General features: G+C 46.9%; 7 protein-coding genes across 8 annotated transcripts; 4 read left to right on the top strand and 3 right to left on the bottom strand.

Annotated features, from left to right (window-relative positions):
- Window positions 1-316: 316 nt before the first annotated feature.
- LOC111072954 (splicing factor 3B subunit 5) lies at window positions 317-735 on the bottom strand. The gene has a single exon (XM_022365042.2). It carries the CDS (start codon window positions 624-626, stop codon window positions 369-371), a length of 258 nt encoding a protein of 85 aa, XP_022220734.1. The 5' UTR covers window positions 627-735; the 3' UTR covers window positions 317-368.
- Window positions 736-2155: 1420 nt separating this feature from the next.
- LOC111072996 (ATPase H(+)-transporting accessory protein 2) lies at window positions 2156-3875 on the top strand. The gene is made up of 3 exons (XM_022365102.2): window positions 2156-2267; window positions 2500-2852; window positions 2912-3875. The coding sequence occupies exons 1-3, from the start codon at window positions 2225-2227 to the stop codon at window positions 3476-3478; spliced, it is 963 nt and encodes a 320-aa protein (XP_022220794.1). The 5' UTR covers window positions 2156-2224; the 3' UTR covers window positions 3479-3875.
- A 212-nt stretch (window positions 3876-4087) lies between these two features.
- LOC111072997 (protein Fer3) lies at window positions 4088-5717 on the bottom strand. Its single transcript, XM_022365103.2, has 2 exons — window positions 4471-5717; window positions 4088-4404 (listed from the first exon to the last, which is right to left on the bottom strand). The coding sequence occupies exons 1-2, from the start codon at window positions 5166-5168 to the stop codon at window positions 4266-4268; spliced, it is 837 nt and encodes a 278-aa protein (XP_022220795.1). The 5' UTR covers window positions 5169-5717; the 3' UTR covers window positions 4088-4265.
- A 748-nt stretch (window positions 5718-6465) lies between these two features.
- On the bottom strand, window positions 6466-8334 carry LOC111072950 (tryptophan--tRNA ligase, cytoplasmic). The gene is made up of 4 exons (XM_022365037.2): window positions 8032-8334; window positions 7541-7952; window positions 6896-7475; window positions 6466-6841 (listed from the first exon to the last, which is right to left on the bottom strand). The coding sequence occupies exons 1-4, from the start codon at window positions 8234-8236 to the stop codon at window positions 6737-6739; spliced, it is 1302 nt and encodes a 433-aa protein (XP_022220729.1). The 5' UTR covers window positions 8237-8334; the 3' UTR covers window positions 6466-6736.
- Window positions 8335-8801: 467 nt separating this feature from the next.
- On the top strand, window positions 8802-9420 carry LOC111072981 (mediator of RNA polymerase II transcription subunit 22). The gene has a single exon (XM_022365079.2). The coding sequence runs from the start codon at window positions 8875-8877 to the stop codon at window positions 9304-9306; it is 432 nt and encodes a 143-aa protein (XP_022220771.1). The 5' UTR covers window positions 8802-8874; the 3' UTR covers window positions 9307-9420.
- Window positions 9421-9607: 187 nt separating this feature from the next.
- On the top strand, window positions 9608-10711 carry LOC111072980 (protein BCCIP homolog). The gene is made up of 3 exons (XM_022365078.2): window positions 9608-9808; window positions 9871-9997; window positions 10055-10711. Exons 1-3 carry the CDS (start codon window positions 9686-9688, stop codon window positions 10693-10695), a joined length of 891 nt encoding a protein of 296 aa, XP_022220770.1. The 5' UTR covers window positions 9608-9685; the 3' UTR covers window positions 10696-10711.
- Window positions 10712-10878: 167 nt separating this feature from the next.
- Window positions 10879-13754, top strand: LOC111072978 (putative aminopeptidase W07G4.4). 2 transcript variants are annotated; one of them, XM_022365077.2, is made up of 5 exons: window positions 10879-10963; window positions 11261-11450; window positions 11977-12253; window positions 12308-12406; window positions 12471-13754. In XM_022365077.2, the coding sequence occupies exons 2-5, from the start codon at window positions 11437-11439 to the stop codon at window positions 13605-13607; spliced, it is 1527 nt and encodes a 508-aa protein (XP_022220769.2). In that variant the 5' UTR covers window positions 10879-10963; window positions 11261-11436; the 3' UTR covers window positions 13608-13754. The 2 variants fall into 2 exon arrangements, with proteins under 2 accessions (XP_022220769.2, XP_022220768.2); XM_022365076.2 differs by lacking the exon at window positions 10879-10963 and having other exon boundaries at window positions 11030-11450.
- The last annotated feature ends 6677 nt before the right edge of the window (window positions 13755-20431 follow it).

The raw sequence follows: 20431 nt of genomic DNA, 5'->3' as shown, positions 1-20431 counted from the left end.
GGGCAGGACAGCCTACAGGCGAGGCATTTGGCGAGGATTGTTCGCTCCGCTCAGCCTGAATTTGTTCCTTCTGCTTTTTGCATCATGGTCTTGTTCATGAGCCTGGCCATCCGCAGGAGCTTCACATTGTTAACGTCCAAATAGTCTTGACGTAGATCTTCACATCGTGTTCTTGGGGAACAAAGATCAGGTAGGATTTTTGGCGGGACCAGTAGTTTGCCATTCTTAGAAACCTGTGGCCGTGCTTGCGGTAGTCGCTAGAATGGGATCATGCCCCACATAATGTAATAACATTGGCTAGAACGGTTGCTAAAGATTGTTTTAACCTCATTTATTTTCAGAATTATAATCTAAGTAAATGCAGTGACCTAGTCGTCCAGCTTCTCGGGAGGTGGTCCACAAGGCTGCAGCATGCGCTCCATCAGATTAAACCGCACTCGGGCCTTCGACTCGTTCTCCGCAATAGCGAAATAGTTAAGGATATCGTAGTGTCCCATGTAACTGGCCAGCGAGTCCCGGTGCTGGTTGGTCAGCCACTCGAACTTGGTCGTATCTGCGTGTCCAGTGCCGATGTACTTGCTCTGGAGGTGCTCCAACTGGCTGTGTATATTATAGCGTTCGCCCATTTTTCACTTTTTTTTATCCTGATTTTCAGCAATAACGCGATTTGCGTATGTATTGTTTTGTTTGGAAAAATTGTCGACCAGGGAGGGAGTATACTATTTATATTTGGTTTTTTCATTCGAATATTTTACAGTATTTTACGCTAATCGAATATTTTACATATTCGATTCTGTGAACATTTTGCCAGTTCCAGTTCCAATTCCATACTCCAATAATGTTTTCTTAATTGTAGCAAATGTAGCGTTACCGTGTAGTTACCATGTAAAATTGACATTTTTTAAGAATTTTAAAAACAATCCAACGATAGATCGTCCTTAAAACTAGCCAATCGAAGAGTAAAATTATTCATCAATCGTAAAAAAATATGCGTTCAGTGTCGAGGGTCGTATCAGTAATATTAAAGCGAATATCAAAATCGAGAAATATGATTTCCATTAACCCACTGACCACCAAACTCCTGTTAGCGCACAAAAAAATTTCGATATTATTCGCTCTCAAATCGTGGTGGTTTTTCAAAATTTGCTCTCTTTTCAGAGGTGAAGAGAGCGTTTCCGTAGTGACTTTTCGTGGGGTGAGAAACATGTATCTTACGGGAACGCGTATGGAATGAAGATTCATTGTTGTTCGTTCCCGTAAGATACATTTGATTTGTATGGGAAAAAAATTCAGCAGCATGTGGAAATGAAGAGGCAGCATTGTTGTGCAACTTTGGCACGGGATGAGCAACAATCTGCATACCTTGTGAAAATGGATATTATGGACTTGAGATATTGTTTGTAATTTCAGGCTCCAATTAATGCTGAAACTACTCAGTCTCTGTTTTGAAAGATATTAACGAAATTTTGCAGCTCAAGGGTTCCAATAATAGGTATCAGAACCGGGATAAATGTATATATAAAACACAAACATGTGCATATTAGGTAAAAACATGTCAATCTAGGATAAAATCATTATTAATGTTTCAATGGAGCTTGGAACAATCAATTATAGGTAATAGGGTATACATATGTCCATACGCATAGAAGAAACTTGGTTGACCAGCAACAATGACGTCACATTTAGTCAACATTTACGTTTTATGCTTTGGCCGGTTTTGTTTGAACCTTATTATGTAAACAATCCAATGAAAAGGAGTTCTGAAAACTAGCCAATCTTTTAGGAAATTGATGTATCTATCTGATAAATAATATTTTCAGTTGTTGAGGTTTTAACTAGGTAGTTATATTAAAGCGAATATCAAAATCGAAGAATATGATTTCCGATCATAAACAGAGAACAATTAACCCATTGTTGGCCAAGGGGGTAAATCAATTAGCGCATGAATATTATACAACTTTAACCATTTTAGCGCAGCTCAGGTGCAAGATATCGTATACGTTCTGTTTGTGAGTAAAGAATAAAGATAGGATCTTCAAAAACAATTTTCAAAATGTATTACTTTCCGCGTTTTAACTCAATGTGTTCAACTGTTTAAATATAGCGTGTTAAGTGGGTTAAGTTTATTCTATCGATAAATCCACTGCCCATCACATGACAGCCATAGTTTTCTTTGCAGTCGCGTTCGTCATATGATTGAAAAAAGTCCATCAGAAAACTGAAAATGTTGCAGAATTGCGTGGTGTTCTCGCTGTTTATTGCAGCCAGTAAGTATATTAACTTAACTAGATGGCGTTCTGCCCGTGCACTGCTCTTGGAATGTGAGAAAAGGCCACTTGTTCTCTACACTTTGATTCGAGTTGGGGGTGGTGACTGGCTAATCTTCTTGGGTAAAAGGGTCTCACGAGTGCGTAGCCTGCATGCGCAGAAGCTGTGATAAAGCTCATACACAAAGAAAAAAGAAAATCTTTTATATTGAAACGCCTTTCTTTCGTTTAGTTCATGCTGCGGGTGAGCTGACGGTGCTGAACAGCCCCAAGGCGATCACCTTCAAGGGCAACGATGCGCTGGACAGCCACTATGTGGGCGATGTTCTGTACGCTGCCATGGGCAATGCCGTCGCTGGAGACTCGAACTGGAGCGGCATGACCATCAACGATCCCTTCGAATTGGCCAAGGGCGTGATCTGCGTGCACGTGCAGGGCATCAGCCACGTTATCACTGCTGGCAATGCAAAGTCCTATCAGCTCACCGAATCCAACACGGATGCTTCTCTTAACGCCCTGGCTGCCGAGCTGGAGGCTACCAACGAGCCTGTTTGCGACATCAACTTCGGGCAGTTCGACGAGGGTGTAAGTATAGAGTCAAGCACTGTTGCGTAGAATTTATATAATACGTTGCATCCCAACAGGTGCAAGCCTTCCAGTCGTGCTTCGGTGACATCAAGGCCGCCCCCGCCAAGCCAACGAAGAACCTGAATCCTGCTCTGCACAACGCCGACAAGCAGTTCCTCCAGGAGATCGGCTACCTCGACGTCGCTGCCAAAAATCTGGCCGATATGCAGAAGCCCGCGAATGTGCTGATCCTGCGCGTGTCGGTCGACGGAATTGCCAAGGCCCATGGAGAGAAATCGGTGGCCCTGGACGAGGCCAACAAGTTGCTCTCGGCTTCCATTAGCCGACTGTTGGCCGCTTCCCAGAAGTCCAGCGACTCGGTTCTCTTCGTCCAGACCACCGACAAGGACACCGGTGTTGCCCGCACCAAGCGTGACACCCTGGGTGCCGACTCGACGAACCCCTTCAATCTGGCCACCTACTACAGCAGCGACTATCCAGTCATCTTCAACATCATTCTTTGGTTCATGGTCGTCTTTGCCCTGTCCCTGCTGGCCATTTGCTACGCCATCGCTTCCATGGACCCCGGCAGGGATTCGATCATCTACCGCATGACCTCCACCCGCATCAAGAAGGACAACTAAGCGGAGTGCGCGGAGTGGAGCTTACATTACCTTGTTTGTTATTTCGTCCCTTTTTTTTTGAGTTGCGTGAAGCCAACTTCAACGCCAGTCAAAAAAAACTAGATCAAAATCAGCGGAGAAATTGTGTGTGCGTGTGTGCAATGTCGTTGCAGTAGTTGGCTTTAGCTATAAATAAGTATTACTTGTCATTTTGAAATGCTGTTGCGGATGGGCAACAATTCCATAGTAATTTGTTAAATCTTCCTTGTTTGTTGTACTTTTTAGGTTTATATATGTAACGCGGATAACATACTCGCCAGTCAGGTCAGTCCTCTATCAAACTATTCATCAATATGTAAATTACCAAAATGTATAACGTTAAACAGAAAAGTTAAATATATATAGCCTAAAAAGACAACAGTGGCGGAATTGTTTAAATAATAGAAATTTAAATTTGAAAGCGATTCTTATTGGAATCTTTCCACTTCTACATGTAGATGGCGCCATCCAGTTGGAAAATGTACAAGTCATGTCAAGTGCATGCAAAATGTCAGATTTTTGACATTTATGGCGCGCAATTTGAACATTTTACACTACAGCATTAAGCACACTTTGAATGGTAATAACTTTTATTTATTATAGATATGTATTACCCTAATAAGGAAGATACGTCTACCCCACCTATTAAAATCGATTTGTCGCTGCCAGAACTTAACAATTTAACAGACAATTTCGATGTGGTAAAGCTGGCGACACTGGTCCAGACTTGGTTCTTTGGCAAACTTTTCACATTCGATTCATTTTTGGGTTACGCCCCCCAGTGGTCGTGGCCGTGATCGTACGGCGAACTGCTGCCACCGCTCCAGGTGCAACAGACACCTTCATTTTGCGATGTCGAATTGTCGCGCAGCATGGCTTGCAGGTGATTGATGTAGTTGATGGCAATCCTTTGCGGAGGGGTGTATTCACAATTAATATTGATTCCTGCTCGATCGAAACGAATCGGTACTCACCTTAGGCTCTCGATTTTGGAGTACTTTTTGCCATTGGGCTTGGAGATAGGCAGCTTGGAGCGCAGCAGATCGAAGGCCCTGTTCATGTCGCGCATCCTGGTGCGCTCCCGGTCGCAGGCCGTGCGCCTGTAGTCCTTCTCCATCTGCAGAGCCTTCTCCCGCCAGGCGGGATTGTGCTCCTTTGAGATCTCCACCTCGGTGCTGCTGGCTATGCTGCCGCCACCGTAGGCCATGTACATGGGCGGAGGAACCAGCTCGCTGGGCTTGCTCTCCATATGGCTGGCTAGAGGGGCGGGTAGCTGGCCGGCGTGCCACATCGACACCGGCTGCGGAATGATGCTGTAGGGCGGATGAGCGTGAGCCATCGTGGACTGCATCATGCCCATGCTGGAGGCGTCCTTCTCGTAGCTGCTCATCAGGGTGGGCGTATAGCTGAGGCAGCCATGCGGCGGCTGCTGCGCGGCATAGCCCAGCATTCCGCCTCCATCGGAGGACAGCGTGTAATTGAGGCTGACGGGTATGTGGATGTGGCCCGACTGTGGGGCTCCGAGCTCCAGCAGCACCGGCTGCTCCACTGGCTCGACATCCCCACCCTCCGATGCGCCGTTGAGGTAGGACCCGGGCGTTGAGACGGGTAAAGCCACCAGGGCAGGTGGCGGTGGCTGGCCGGAGGCTGCACTCAGCAGTTGATCAGTCATCGCCTAAGCCGATTTCGACGTCCGCTGGCGGCAATGAACGCAATCGCTCTGGCGCTGGCTCTGGAATTTCTTTCCTCTGGTTGGCTGTCGCTTGTGACGCTCGACAGCTCGGTGGCGCGGTGCAGTAGGCTTACCTGACGGCGGACACTATTTTTAGTGCATTAGAAGTTTTCCAGTTGACGCGGGGGAATCTAGTTTTCCGTGATGAATGCCTCACCATCGAGGCCCGACTGCATCCGAGACGTGTGACTATTCATCCTGCGATCCAGTGGTCACGGCCCTTACAGCAGCACCCAGCATCATCGACTTAGATGATGAAGAGCTCTTTTGTACGTGTGTCAATATCGATCGATCGCAAGACAATGGCCAGTCGTCGAGTGCAACTTGTCGTCGAGGATCGTTGTCCGATCGTATACCTGCTGGCGGGGGTGGGGGGGTAGGTCCAACAAAGCCGCTTAATTTCCTTGCTATTGTGACCAGGGGAAGAGCGATCGATGCCGAGGCGCGTGTGCCAAGCTGAAGTTGCGTTTGTCGTCTGTGTGGCTTGGATCGTCGCCACAACTTCAGTTTGAGTTTTTCTTTGATCGCTATATACTCCCCGTACGAACACCGACTCCTCCCCCTACCCCTCCCACAGGTATGTGGCTATAGGTATACTCCCCCGTGTATTTGTATTTTCGTCGCATGTAAACACAAGTGTTTTGACTTAATTGAAAAAAATACATATCCATATCGCATATCCCATATCCATAGCCAGAGGCATTAATATACACCTCTATATATGTATATCCCCTAGTTTTGGCTGGGCTGATCTCAAATGTTCTTCCAATAGCCAATTTCAAACTAATCCATAAAATTACAGTGAAGCCCAAGCCAATGACCTTGTGCGCAATCTCATCTATGACACATTTGATATACGAAATATATTCTACAGATCTTCCATGAGCAATGGGTCTATGATTTTGGGCATGTGTAGATTTCTCTGTGTTCCCTGTATTCTATTGCCCTTCACTGGAGCGACCACTGTACGCGTTGCTACCGAGAAACCCAATTCATTAGCCAGATCTCGTATTACCTCTCGACCATCCACACACACTCCACACAAACAAGAAATTACTTACATTTTTGCACAGCCGAAAGTTATTTTAGCTGCATTGCCAGCGAGAGAGAGAGTGTTGCCGGGAATCGGAAATAAATATGCGTCCAGTTCTCCTAATTACTAGCGAGAATCGCATCTGTCTGGCGGTGTCGAGTGGCCAGCAAGGCTTAAACCGCCCCCGAAAGTGGGTTACATTCGTAATTCGAAGCTTACTGAAGTTTATTGTTTGCTGCAGTGTGTAAAAAAGTTGAAATAAATAGGCGAGTGTACAATATTAAGTGGGCAACACGAGCTCGGAGCCGTGGCATAGATCAATTCATTGCAATTATGTACATAGGAGTGGGGGGATCGGGTCGGTTCGGATAGGATCGGCCGACAGCGAGCGCGCTGCTCAGGTTCCATGTTAACTAATTTGTGACAAGCCAAGCACCAGACCGTCGCGAGCGTCAACTAAACTCTTGGGAAGTTTCTAGCTACCAAATTGTAGGGGCCGCAGCTCAAAGTATTTGTCCAGCACCTCCTCGGTGATCAGCTTGCGCGCCGCCTGATGCTGCTCCACAATGGGTGTGAGGGTCTACGGAGTGGAACATTAGCCAAAGGTTATATCAACATTCGAGTCGCTACTCACCTCCACGGCCAGCTTCTTAATCTCTCCCGTCAGCATCTCGCCCTTCCTGTAGGCCACGCGCACCTCCTCCAGCTTGGCATCGTCCTCGAGGAAGAACTTTAGAAGCTGGTAGGACACATCTATATCTGGCACGCCGCCCAGTTGTCGGTGCTCCTCCACCGTTGTGCGTCCACCGGAAAAGGCATACTTGTTGATCTTGTTCTTGATCTGCTTGGGCGTGTCGGTCAGGAACACAGCAGAGTTCTGGTCGCTGGCCGACATCTTCGTCTTGGCTCCCTGCAGGGCCGGAAAGAAGGTGGAGTGGATGAGCGCACACTTGGGGAAGCCCAGGCGTGGCGCCACGTCACGCGTCATGCGGAAGTAGGGGTCCTGATCGATGGCGCATGGTATGAGGCAGTGGACCTTCTTGTTGCCAAAGATGAAGGGGAAAGTGCTGGAGATCGCAGGCGCTGCCTGGGCGGCGGGGAAGCCGATCTTGCCAATGATATCCGAGTCACCAAAGCCGAAGATACCCTTCACCTGGTTAAAGGTGACGCACTTTTGGATCCGAATGATGTTCTGGTACATGGCAGGACACTTTCTGCGAGGACATAAATGATTAGTAAACGAACTGGAATCAACCATGCTTTGTGGGCTTTTTTGTACCCCATAAACTCCAGATTGTTGAATATAAAGGTTTTGTTGACATCAAAGCCCATGGCCACAATATCCTTGGCATTCTCTCGGGCCAGCTTGATGGCATCCTCCACCTTCAGGTCCTTCCACAAGGTCTTCTCGTCGTCCGTCAGCTGGATGACCAGCGGCACATCGAATGTCTCCTGCAGCCACTTGGTCATCATGAAGGGAATCAGGTGGCCCACGTGCAGGGATCCCGAGCTGGGGCCGCGACCCGTGTACAAATAGAAGGTCTTGCCCTGCTCTTTCAACGTGAGAATGGTGTGCAGGTCGCGGTGCGAGAAGAACATGCCGCGCCTAATCAGATGGTGTGCTGGCTTCCCCGTGATTTTCTCGAACCGCGCGATAAGCTCATCATCGATTTTGCTGGAGCCAAAACGTTCTGCAACGTGTCAGTTACCAATATCGTTAAGGAAGCTCAAGATTCGAGTGTATTGAGTGGATGATTCAATGGCACTTACTTATTAGCTTATCGTAGTCCACACCCGTGTCGTTGCTGCTCGCCACGTTCCACGGATCCACCACATCTTCAACCGCCGCCGCTGTTGCTGCTCCTCCTTCTTGGGCCTGTGCATCGGTGCCCGTTTCCACGGGCTCGGCGTCGGCCTTGCCATTTAATGTCAGCGCCTCGACGCCCTCAACAACCGTCTCCTTGGTGTCTGCCATTGGATTGGGGGTTCAGTCTGCACTGTTTTAGGCAATAAACAATATAAATAAGTAATACTGGCGAAATTCTCCTTTCACATGTGGGACTTGTCGATAACATACATATATACCGATATACCATACATCATGATTGAGTGATCGAACTTAATCCGCTAAGCCCCCCTATATTGAAACAGTGCAAATCCTTCAATTAAGCCGTGGAAAATAATACTGGTCCTTGTAGATCTCCTTACTTAAAAAAAATATTATTATCTTTCAACTAAATTTAACCAAAATTCTTCTAGTTTCTTAATTTTCGTGGAACTTTCAAATACCTCCCTGGTCGACAATGGGCTAACATTGTTTTTTGTTGATCGGAAATCGTATTCCTTGATTTTGATATTCGGTTTAATATTGCTAGCTAGCTTGGACTCTCAGCACTGAACATATAATTTTATCCAATTCATGAATCAATTTTCTACAAGATTGGTTAGATTTCAGAACCCCTTTGTTGGATTGCTTATAAAATGAGCTTAAAACAAAATAGGTCAAAACAAAATAAAAGCATAGGATTTGAGCAATCGAAAAATGCTATCGACAAAAAAAACAAGCCGGCGCCGGCTGCATTTTGTAAACAAACAAAAGTTTTAGCTAATATCATGGCCAGCGGATCTCGTGTTACGATTCTGCCGCAGTCGAAGGAGGCGCTCCTCAAATCTTACAATGCGCGCCTCAAGGAGGATGTCCGCAGCATGCTGGAGAACTTCGAGGAGACTCTGAAACTGGCACGTAGGGACAGTCACAGTCAAATATCACGAACGACGCAATCGGAGCAGGATGCCCTGGAAATGCAGATACGCGCCTCCAATATGGTGCGGGCCGGAGAGTCCTTGATGAAGCTTGTCGCCGATCTCAAGCAGTATCTGATTCTGAACGACTTCCATTCGGTGAACGAGGCCATCACAAACAACTCCCAACTGTTCCGATCAACGCAGATCGAGTGCGACAAAAAACTTATGAAGCTAAGGGACGAAATGGCAATGGATCTGTACGACCTGGAAGAGGAGTACTACACGAGCATATTCAAATAGACGCCCTTGCAGCCCCAGTATAAGATTTTGTAAAACAAATAAGATTGTAAGACTTAAGTGTTGCCAACTAGCTGTTTTTCTTGGCAAACATGCAAAATATAGCCAACTTTTCGTAACGACAATGCTTTTATTTATTGCTTAAATTTCCAGAAATAACAAAATATATATGATAGCCTGCTAATTACCTAATTATCTACCAATATCAGGTAAAACAAGCTATATAATAGCTAAATTGGCAACACTACTATCAACCGTTTATTGTGCGCATGTCAAACGAGAAATTATTGGCAACGCCGCTACACACGTGTGAGTATACACAGCTGTTTGACCAAGAGCATAGAAAAGGGTAAATTGTTTTATTGAAAAACACTTGAGCAAAATGTCGTCGGCCAGCAAGCGTAAGAATCTGAATAAGATGGAGGTAGATGAAAAGGATGACGAGTCGAGCTCCAGTGACGAGGATTTAGACGGAATAAATCCAGACGCCTACACTGGCAACGAGGTGCGTCCCGGACCCAAACAAATCAAATGAACCTTTAATTTACTGTGCAATATATTTTTTAGGAGGTGCAAATTGATTTCGAGGGTCGTACACCCGTGGATCCCGATACCCAGGGAATCTCTCAGCTGTTGCAGCGTCTCTTCCTGCGGGCCCACATCAACTGCAATCAGATGGCGGATTTGATTATAGGTGAGAGTGACCGGCACACAGTCCATTACTTAGTCGATTCTAATTGCTCTCTTCCAGCTCAAAACAATGTGGGCAGTGTAATCTGCCAGGTCGACGATGACGAAATTGAGAGCGAAACGGATGACATGGTGGAAGAGGGCACTGTCTTTGGCATCACTTCCGTGCTGAATCTGTCGGCCAAGAAGGACCAGCCAAGCGTCAGTCAGCTGCGCACGTATTTGCTTGACCGCGCCAAGTCTCATGCCCCGGAGCCAGTTCTGGAGCAGCTGAGCAATCTGCTGGACATCGAAGAACCGCCCCATTTGGGTTTCCTGATCAACGAACGCTTCATCAACATACCCGCACAGATCTGCGTGCCGCTGTTCGAGAATCTGAAGATGGAAATTGACTTTGCCAAGACCAAAAAAATGAAATTCAATTTCGGAATATTGCTGCTCCTCGTCAAGTTCTATCGCAAGGAGGCCAAGAAAGGCCAGCCTGCCGAGGACAATTACACCAATGCCGAAGACGAGCTGCTCTCGGAGCGGGCCAAGTTCTCCTTTGAGTGGTCTGTGGCCTCCGAATGCGATTCCGGCATGGCCGGAAACTGGCTGGAGGGCGATGCAGTGATGACGCCATACAGAAAGCTTTTGGCACTGGATGCCAAGCAGTTCCCGCAGTTGATTAAGGACATAAAAGGCTACATAAATAATGAATAAATGTAGAATTTATAATGTTAAACGTTGTGTTTCCATAGGCAAGTCCTGCAAGTCAGTCACAAAGGTGCTGTTACTGTACTTTGTTACCAAAAGCAGACTCCACTCCTGTTCAAATTCAATGTGGCTGGCAACGCCGGCTAACAGCTGACACCCGGTATTTGAAAGCTTTCCCATGCCGGTTTAGCTTGATTTTTTCGCACAAAAAAAATCTGCACCAACCGTGAACGTGACTGGCAAGTAGAAACTGAACTGGCAAGCGACTTCCGACGTGAGTAGACTCTGCTTTTATTGTTGTAGCCTTTACACATATATCCGAGTTCTAGTATTACATTGTGATCATTGAAAACATTATTCATAGCTCGTGCAAATTTCTTTGTGCCCTCGTGCACACACTCATCCCCATCCGTCCCTCCACATATGAAAGTATAAAAAGCTTCGTGCCGGCCACCCAAGCACAGCATTGCCAATTGTTTGTTCCATCGTCAAGGGATCGTTTTTTGTCGGGGCGGCTCTATAAAAAGTTATCTCAATCGTGGAAGTGTTTGACACGCGCCTTATCGCTCAGTTTCAGATACGTTCCCGCACCCGCAGCCGCAGCCGCAGCCGGATCCCACTTCCAGTTTCAGTTCCAGTACCCCGTTGCATTGTGTTACTCCCCAACTGTTGTTGGTTGCTGCCGGCGCTCAGTGACGCCCCACTTGCCGATTGATTCAGTTGTGTGTGTTCCCGTTAAAGTCAAATATGGGCATCGAAAAGTAAGTACAATTATTTGTGGATTATTTGGTGTCTAAAAAGCTCCAACCTGTGTGTGATGATCCGACATCTTTTGTAATTTGGGCCATTATGTAGTTGTGTATTAGGATATTTAGTCCAAGTGCTTCGAATGTACAGAAAAATCTATAGTACATCATCCATACATTTACCAATCAATAAGATTCATTTATTAATATTCATTATCTGCAAGGGTATTAAAAACTTCCACCACAAAGCTTCCCCTTTTTCTTGTTTATGAGTGGGGTCATTCCAAAAGCTTATCTTTAATATGTACTTTATTGCACTTCAAAACTTAAGATTATCTCAGCGCCAAGCAGAGCGATGAAAATATAACAGCCATGGGCGTGCACAGTCATATTTCCCCCGTCAAGGGGCTCTCAATTGCTGAACAATAAACAACTGGCGCGTGATAAAATTGCATTTCAATGAATGTCGATTGAAATATTTCTCAATTTATAATAATAATAACTCGTACTGATAATTCCATTTCGCACTTTGTCCTCACAGATTTGTACCATGCACCCTGAGGCTGAATAAGCTGATGAAAGGAAGTGGCACCGATTGCCTTTGTGTGATTGACCAGGCTGCCCTACCAACAGAACTGAAGGCCACCTTCGAGGAGCATCGCTCGTTTGACAAGTCATTCGACAGCAGCATCTCCTGCTTCCGTGCTGCCAATGTGGAACAGCCTGTGGTCTACGCACCCGTGGGAGATCTGAATGACTACGATGATGTCCGTTCCTATCAGGAGGCTGCCAAGAAGTCCATGCAGAAGGTCCTCAAGGTAAGTGGTTCTTAAAATCCAAGTGTAATCATTTACTACGATATCTTCTCACAGGCTGGCTTCAACACTCCGCTGCTGTTTGTGCCCAAGGTGGAGCGCTTTCCCCAGGCAGAGCTGTGCACCGTGCTCGGCGCCCTGGAGCAGTTGTATGTTGTAAGAATCATTCAACTCCAATGCATGATCAGGCGCTACAAGATTATTCCCTCTGCTCTCTCAGCCCATTCATTTACGCGAGGCCCAACCCGGTACGGACGGCCGTGTGACCACTCTCAGTGTGCAGATTGATGATCCCAAGGCGGACGATATTCTGCGCGAGGCTCTGATATTGGAAGCCGGTCGCTACGTGGCCCGCGACATCGGTGGTGGCGATCCAGAGAGGATGGCCCCCAGCCAGGTGGAGAAGTACGTCAAGAATCTGTTTGACAAGCTCAACATGAATGTGATCAGCGATTCGAATACGCTGCTGAAGGACTATCCCCTGTTCGCAGCTGTCAATCGGGCTGCCGATGTGGTGGAGCGTCACAGAGGTCGCATCATCTTCCTGGAGTACAAGCCCCCCAAGCCTGCCCGCAAGACGCTCATGCTGGTTGGCAAGGGCGTGACCTATGACACTGGCGGTGCCGACATCAAGGCCGGCGGCGTAATGGCTGGCATGTCGCGTGACAAGTGCGGCGCTGCTGCCGTCGCTGGATTCATGAAGGTGGTTAACGAGATAAAGCCGGAGGATGTCCATGTCGTTGCCGCCCTGTGCATGGTCCGCAACTCCGTGGGAGAGGAGTGCTACGTGGCCGATGAGATCATCACCTCCCGGGCCGGTCTGCTCGTTCGCATTGGCAACACCGATGCCGAGGGACGAATGTGCATGACGGATGCCCTCTGCCGCATGAAGGAGATGGCCGTCGAGAAGAGTCTGCCCGATCCGCATCTCTTCACGATCGCCACGCTGACGGGTCACGCGTTTATCTCGGCCGGCGAGGGTCAGTCGATCGCCATAGACAACAGTGTGGCCCACGAGGCGGGTCACGCCCGTAAGCTTCAGGCAGCTGGCCAGACCTATGGCGAGCCCTTCGAGGTCTCAGTGCTGCGTCCCAGCGACTTTGCCTTTAATGCTGGCAAGGTCATCGGAGAGGATCTGGTGCAGGCCAACAATGCCCCGTCGGTGCGTACGCCACGCGGACACCAGGTGCCCGCCGCATTTATGATTATGGCCTCCGGGCTCGATAAACACGGCCTCAAATCCAAGGTGCCGCTCAAGTATACACACATTGATATTGCCGGCAGTGCCGGTGAATACCCAGCCATGCCCACTGCCGCTCCACTTGTCTCCCTGGTGAAGACTCACCTGTTAGGCTAGCTACCAGTTGCATAGTTGATATTACCACCCAAGCCCCGTACTTACATGCAAACATATATATTCGTATCGATCTATCCAACAATATTACCCCCCTCTGTCCACTAACAGCATCACTTGTAACTTTTAAATAAATGCAAATTGCCAGTATGAAGAACTGAAAGAAAACACTCGAACAGATGAAATGGGAAAATACAGGGAATTTGGGTACATTTTTAGGAGAGCTTGACGCAATTAATGGGGAGAAAACAGTGTGTTTATATACACAGGAACACAGAATAAGTTTTAAGGCTTATTTATAGACAAATATATCTGTCTAAATCGCACCTATACATACGCGTAACATTGCCAAAAAGCTAACTAGACTTGCCTTCCATTTATTATAGCAAGCAGTGCACTGCTTGCACTCCACTGCAGTGGAGGAAGAAGATGGAATTTGATGGAAGAAATGCATGTTCAATGGCTATAATTCCCATAATTTCCACCTACTAATCGGCATTCTTGATCTCGTATGTTAAGAACAAAAGCCCCACTCTACTTCTACTCTATTTTGTGATTATTATTTTACTTTGTTGCAGAATTGTTTGCATAATTGGCTAGCGCCCTGCATCTCGAGCTCTTTCTCTGCCCTGCACTCCTCAATGTACTCCTCTTCTCTCCTATTTCTTTTCCTTCTTTTTTTTTCTCTTGGCCAAAGCCTAGAACCCGTTAGTCGCTACTCTGCTCTGTGTGCCGTTCTTTGCGCTCGTGCTTGAGCTTGGGACTGGGACTGCGACTGGGACTGGTGCTGGGACTCTGGGCTGTAGCGCAGCTCTGTCTCTGGTGGCTGCCTTCCCCTTGTTGGGGCCACTTGTCAGCTGTCGCATGTGTCGTGGTACCGTTATTGCCTGGCTTTGGAAACTCGGTCAAGAGTGTCTCATTCATGCTGTGATTGCATAATGTACCGTTGCCTCTTTCTTGGCCACCTTCTTCCTCTCGCATTCTGTTCTCGGCTCCACGTCCTCCACTCCGGCCTGCTCGTCGGCCGCTCTTGGTTAGGTGCGCTTCTAGGTAATTTATTGACACAAGCCTCCACATTTGACAGTGCCACGGCCAGCAGACAGCGACCAGCGGACGCGGACTGGTTGCATTTGGCCATGCCGGGACTCGGCTCTGTTGCTGTCGCTGACTCCGGCTAACTGTATTTATTATTGATGAACGTAAGGCTTTTCTTCTGCTCTTTTTTTTGTTCGAGTATTCTTACCCGTTTCGCCCCGTTAGCGTGAATTTATTGGTAAGGCGGCACAGTCCAAACTGAAAAAAATCGAAAAAAGGCCAACTAACGGGAACGAGAGCCAAGGCATGACCTGATTATGGCAGGACCTGTTGTACTCTCTACAGAAGCTGTCGTTATTAAGGCTTTCTGTTGGAGCTGGTTTTACACTGCAAATAGATGGCTTGTTGCGTGGAGTTTGAAGTACTCTTTGCAGGTTATAGATGAATCGGAATGGGAATGGGAATGGGTATTTACATTCCAATAAGTAATCCGTAATTTTAATCCTTAGTAGGGATTTGTTACAGATCGTTTGGCCTCCAAATGGGATTTATTATTCTTGGAGTTTTTTTTTTGATTTAAGGAAAGTTATACCAGACTTTAATCCCATCTCCGTTGTATGCCTTTCCATTGCAACTTTTAGTTGCCTTACATCGAACTCAAATTGTGCCCCACAACCCTCTTCTCATCTGCTGCAAAGCCCATCGCATCAGCTGACTTGTCAGCTGCCCCCCAAGTATGACATCAACAGCAACATCATCAACGAGACTGGCAAGGCAACGACTGGGCCCGCAATCCGGTATAGACAATCACCAAAACACCTTGTCAATTGGGCGCTTGTCTTTGGGGGGCAGACGACGCAGTGGCTGCCGCAACTGCCACAGCAACTGGCTCCATGTCGCGCCGTGTGCACAGTTGTTGCCTGATCCATAAATTCGCGAAAACAGCGCAGCAGCTACAAATGAAGAAAACAGCAGTGGCAGAAGAGTTGGGGCAGGCATAGGCAATGGCAACGGCAACGGCGGTGGTGGTGGTGGTGGCGGCGGCGGCATTAATAATAGCAAACAACAGACAAGCAACACCAAATGAGGGGGGGCTGTTGATGCTTGTTGCAACTCTTGCACCGGCAGCAGCAGCAGCAGCAGCAACAACCACTTGGAGCAGCAAACGACAGAAATGATCTTAAATGAATGCGGAAGTTTTTCTTGGGGTTTCGTAACCAGCTACAACAGCAGTGGCAGCAGCAGCAGCACTGGTAGCAGCAGCACTGGTAGCGCCAAAGAGGTCGCAATTCCAGTGGCAACCAGGCAGTACACCAGCCATCGAGGCAGCCGAGCAACCAATGTTGTTGCTACATTTATGTACATGTGTTTGTGGCGACTCCAACTCCAACTTGGACTGGGACTCGGACTGGGACTCCAGGCCAGGTCCGACTCGGAATCGATGCCGTGAGCCCATAATCATAGATGCAGAGGCTAGGTCGAAAGAAGCCGAGTCCGAGCCATTATAGCCATGGACATATTAAAATTAATCCAATGATTGCAGCAGCAGCAGCAGCAGCCACTTGAAAATTGTTAGCCAATTTGGCAGCCTCACTCGGCTGGGCACGGCCTGGGCCTGGGCCTGGGAGGGAGCGTGTGAATCGGAAGCAAGCAGCTGCTGCCAATAGTTATTTGATCCTGGCTTGTACTGGACTCGACTGGACTGGCCAAAGCTTAGCCATGTTTCGCTTCCCATGTGCCCAATCAGATGGAAGATGCCATACAGCAGTAGCAGCAGCAGCAGCACAGCAGCAGCACAGCAGCTGTCTGCTGCCCCCATGGACGAGACTGAAGTTCAAGGCTGTCAGGATCATATTGAATATCTTTCTGCTCTGCCTCCGTCTCCTACTCCTACTCCTCCTCCTTCTGCAATTCATTGATGACATAGCCAGGACCCACCAGGTCCCCGGTGCGTGTGTGGCCCAATCCTGCCTGGGAACAGACAGATTTCTGCATAAACTCATAAATATCAAATTGATCTAAACGTCCAGAGGCGCCGGCCGGCCAAAATGCCGCCTTGAACTTGAACAATCCAACAAGGCCGCCACGCCGACACGTCACGTAACCAAACAACTTGACAACTCATAAATAAACGCTAAATTATGAACCCCAGCCACGGCCCAGAGATAGTCGAATGTGAAATAGAAATTGAAATGTTTTTTTTATTTTTTGCCACACCGAAAATTTTCCTTTTGCCACACAAGCAAACGGCAACCCGCAGCAGCAGCAGCAGTCAAACAACAAAAGCAACAGAGTTGCCTCATAATCCATAATATTGTGTCATGTTCATGATCAACGCGGCCTCTCAGTCTCAGTTGCAACCCAGCAGCCATGGCATTGCCGCCTGTTGGAAAGGTGTTGTTGTTGGCCCACACCTTGGTGGCAAAATTATTTGGAAAATTACAAACGAAAGTAAAAGAAATGCCAAGATAGCGGCGAGGAACCCCGAACCCCCCCACCCCGAACCACGAACCCCGAATCGAGCCCAAAAAAATATCCGAAAACCCGAAACAAAAACCAAAAACCGAAACCCAATTCAAAGCCGCTCGCCCCGGCTAATGAAGTGGTAAAAAGGGGCTTGGAAAACTGCATGCCACCTCGCGTTGCTGCCACCAACGCTGAGGCTGAGGCCGAGGCTGTCGAGGCTGTTGCGGCGCGCTGTTGGTTGGCCATTTTTATGGCCTCTTTGGGCAAAATGTTTGCAACAACAACAACAACAACACCTACACGGAGGAGAGAAAAAAAAATTATGAATTTTTACTTTCACCGCATGTGGCAATTTCAGGTTTGCTCTCTGGCAGCAGCAGCAGGAGGAGGAGGCCTGAACTTGAGCCCAAGGCGGCGGCGTGGCGGTGCGGCGGCGTTGGCAATTGTCAAGGCTGCCAAAGGTCAGATTCCGGGGACAGCCAGCAAGAGGTGTGGTCGAGCAGATAAGAGGGCTGGGGAGGGCTGCAGCAGACCAGATACAGCAGATCATAATCATAATTGATTGCTGCAGCAGATAGTTTTCAATGTTCAAGGAAAAATCAGTTGAGATTAGCAGTTCGGGCCATCCAATTTGCTGTTAATCTGGCCTGATGAAGATGTCCGCACCGATGGGATTAACACAAACAGACGCTCAAAGGCGCATTCGCACTGTGCAGCTTGCAACATTGGATTTCCGCATTTAGCGCAGGGGGAGAGGAGAAAGAGTGAGGTGAGCCGTCAGCTCTACTCTTAAGCTTCGCTTCAGTTGCTCTTAAGCGCACAAGCAACTTTCGGTTCGCTTCGAACCACACCAAGTCCGAAGAGTCTTAGTCAAAGTCGTGGCCCAGAAGGTTTGAGCCAGGTTCGTTTCGGCCTCGTTGCTGTCGTTGTCGTTGTCGTAGTCGGAGCTTCGGATTTGGATTCGGCTGCTGCTGCTGCTGCTGCTGCTGCGGCTGCTTCGTCTTCTTCGATCTTGGTGGTACGCGAGCAATACGTCACAAGGGTGAACGTACTCGCGGATGTTAGTGGGTCACTATTTGTACGGTCAACGAACCTTGGGCCGTTTGTAAATACAACAACAAAGGAAAAAGAAAAAGCCTAACAACGAGGCGAAATGGAGGCTGCTTCTTGCCCAGCAACTTGCTTTCTTTCTTAACTTTTCTTAGCTCACAAACACACACGGCCGGCTCCACAGACTCCACAGACTCTACAGACTCTCTGGGAGATGACTCTTGTCTTGACTGACTTGACTGGTTGACTTGCAGTCGTCGTTGTCGTAATTTACTTGGGCTATAGGTTGATCGTCCACATCAGAGCGGTCTGCCTGGCCTGCCCTGCCCTGCCCTCCCTCTTTGGATGCATCCTGCTGGCTGTTGTTGTTGTTGTTGCCATTTTGGTTGCATTGCCAAGATGAGGCTGTGGCTGCAACCCGCTGCTGCAGGCAGCTGCATTGCTCTGTGTTCTTATTATGCCCCAAACAGGTCCATTGCTTTGGCTCAGGCGAAGGCTTTGGCTTTGGCTTGGGCATGCTTTGACTCGCTTTGGTTTGGTTTTCACATGATTATCATGATCATCATTACCATTCGAGCCACATTAATATCGTCATCTTCGGGCCAATACACACACACACACAAAAACACACACACTCAGGGACAGAGAAAGAGAGAGAGAGATAGAGAGTGAGTGAGATACAGAGTGGGTAAAGAGAGAAGAGATCTCTGTTCACATGCAAGTTTTGCCGGCTGGCATGACTTGTGGTGTTTGACTTGTGTGTAAGTAAGTCCATAGAAATGCATTTCCGCATATTTTACACCACTAAAAAGTCAAAAAAAGAAAAAAGAAAAGAAAAAAAAAAACACAGAAGGAAAAGGAAAAATCAACTGAAAAAAAATAAAAATAAATATACATATGTTTGTTTGTTTACTCTTTTGTTGTGGGGCGATCCTCTCTCTCTCTCCCTCCCTGTATAACCCTCTCTCTCCCTCTCTGTAGCTGTTGCTGGGTAATTGAAACCATAATCATTATCTTGACTTGCAGCACTCGGAGGCCTCTCAATCAGTTGTTCAGTTGTTGCCGCTCCATTATAATGGAGTAATTATGGCGTGTTCTTGTCAAGAATTTTCTGCACCGATTTCAATGCCAGGCAATTCCCTCCTCTCTCTCCTCTGTCCACTGTCCACTGATATGGCTTATCTCAGTCGCAGTCTCGCAATTGCCTTACTCTCTCTCGCTCTCGCTCTCCCTGTCCCTGTCCCTGTCACTCTTCTGATAACATGTCGTTGAACCTTTGTTTACCTCCCCCCATAATCATTTGCATTATCTCAGAATATTAATGCTAATTTTCAGAAATGTCTTCGAAATGTAAAAATTATTTAAATCCAAATTTGTGTCGCATTTAAATGTTCTTCACATGCTTTGGTTCTAATTCTTGGTTGGGTTTCGCTTTAAAATTGGATCTGAATATTTATGGATCAGATTCCAATTGTAAGAGATAATTGATATGAGCTATATATATACTTACATCCATTTATAAGGAATATGATAAAAAATAGATTAAATTTATTGATTAAATATTAGCCAGAATATAATAAATATTTATTTACGTATATAAATATCTATGTACTTATTTATGTAATTATTAGAAATTTAATTTATTGAATAAATATTACCCAGAATATATTAAATATTTAAGTGTGTATATATTTATATTTATGTAATTACTAGAAATTATTTACTTATTTTTTCTTTATTCTATAAACATCAAAATGTTGCTGGGGGTTTTTATTTTTCAATATTCATTTTATTTTCATTAGTTTCCTTTCTAATTTGTGACTTTCTAAACATGTTTGAGCTCTGCTAACCCCATATTTCTGTGTAACGCTATACCAATTGTGGCTATACCAATTCCTAGCTATCCATCATCTACATGCGAGTATACCCCATCCATCCATCTGCCAGCTTTCTTCCATTGACCGGCACTATCCATCTTTCTACGGAACTGAACTTCTTTATCATTAGGAGTAGGAGTGCACGATCATGCCAATAAAAGAAAGAAATCATGGCCGGCGATCGTTCGCCATGGTAACAAACTTAATGCATTCCGCGTTAAAGTGTCAATGATCTCGTTACCGAAAATCCAAGAGAACTTCAAACATTTCACGCACCGGAGTTCATTGTACGGCAAACCACACAGAAAATGGACGGAAAGCTGAAAGCTAGAGGGACTGAACTGCGAGAGCGAAGACGAGAGACGAGACGAGACCCACCTTATGGACGAGACACCCGGA

This window comes from Drosophila obscura, unplaced genomic scaffold (genome assembly GCF_018151105.1).
Source record: "Drosophila obscura isolate BZ-5 IFL unplaced genomic scaffold, ASM1815110v1 contig_192, whole genome shotgun sequence".
Taxonomy (NCBI): Eukaryota; Metazoa; Arthropoda; class Insecta; order Diptera; family Drosophilidae; genus Drosophila; species Drosophila obscura.
The sequence above is the reverse complement of the archived record's forward strand: the minus strand, read 5'-3'. Positions and strand labels throughout refer to the sequence as shown.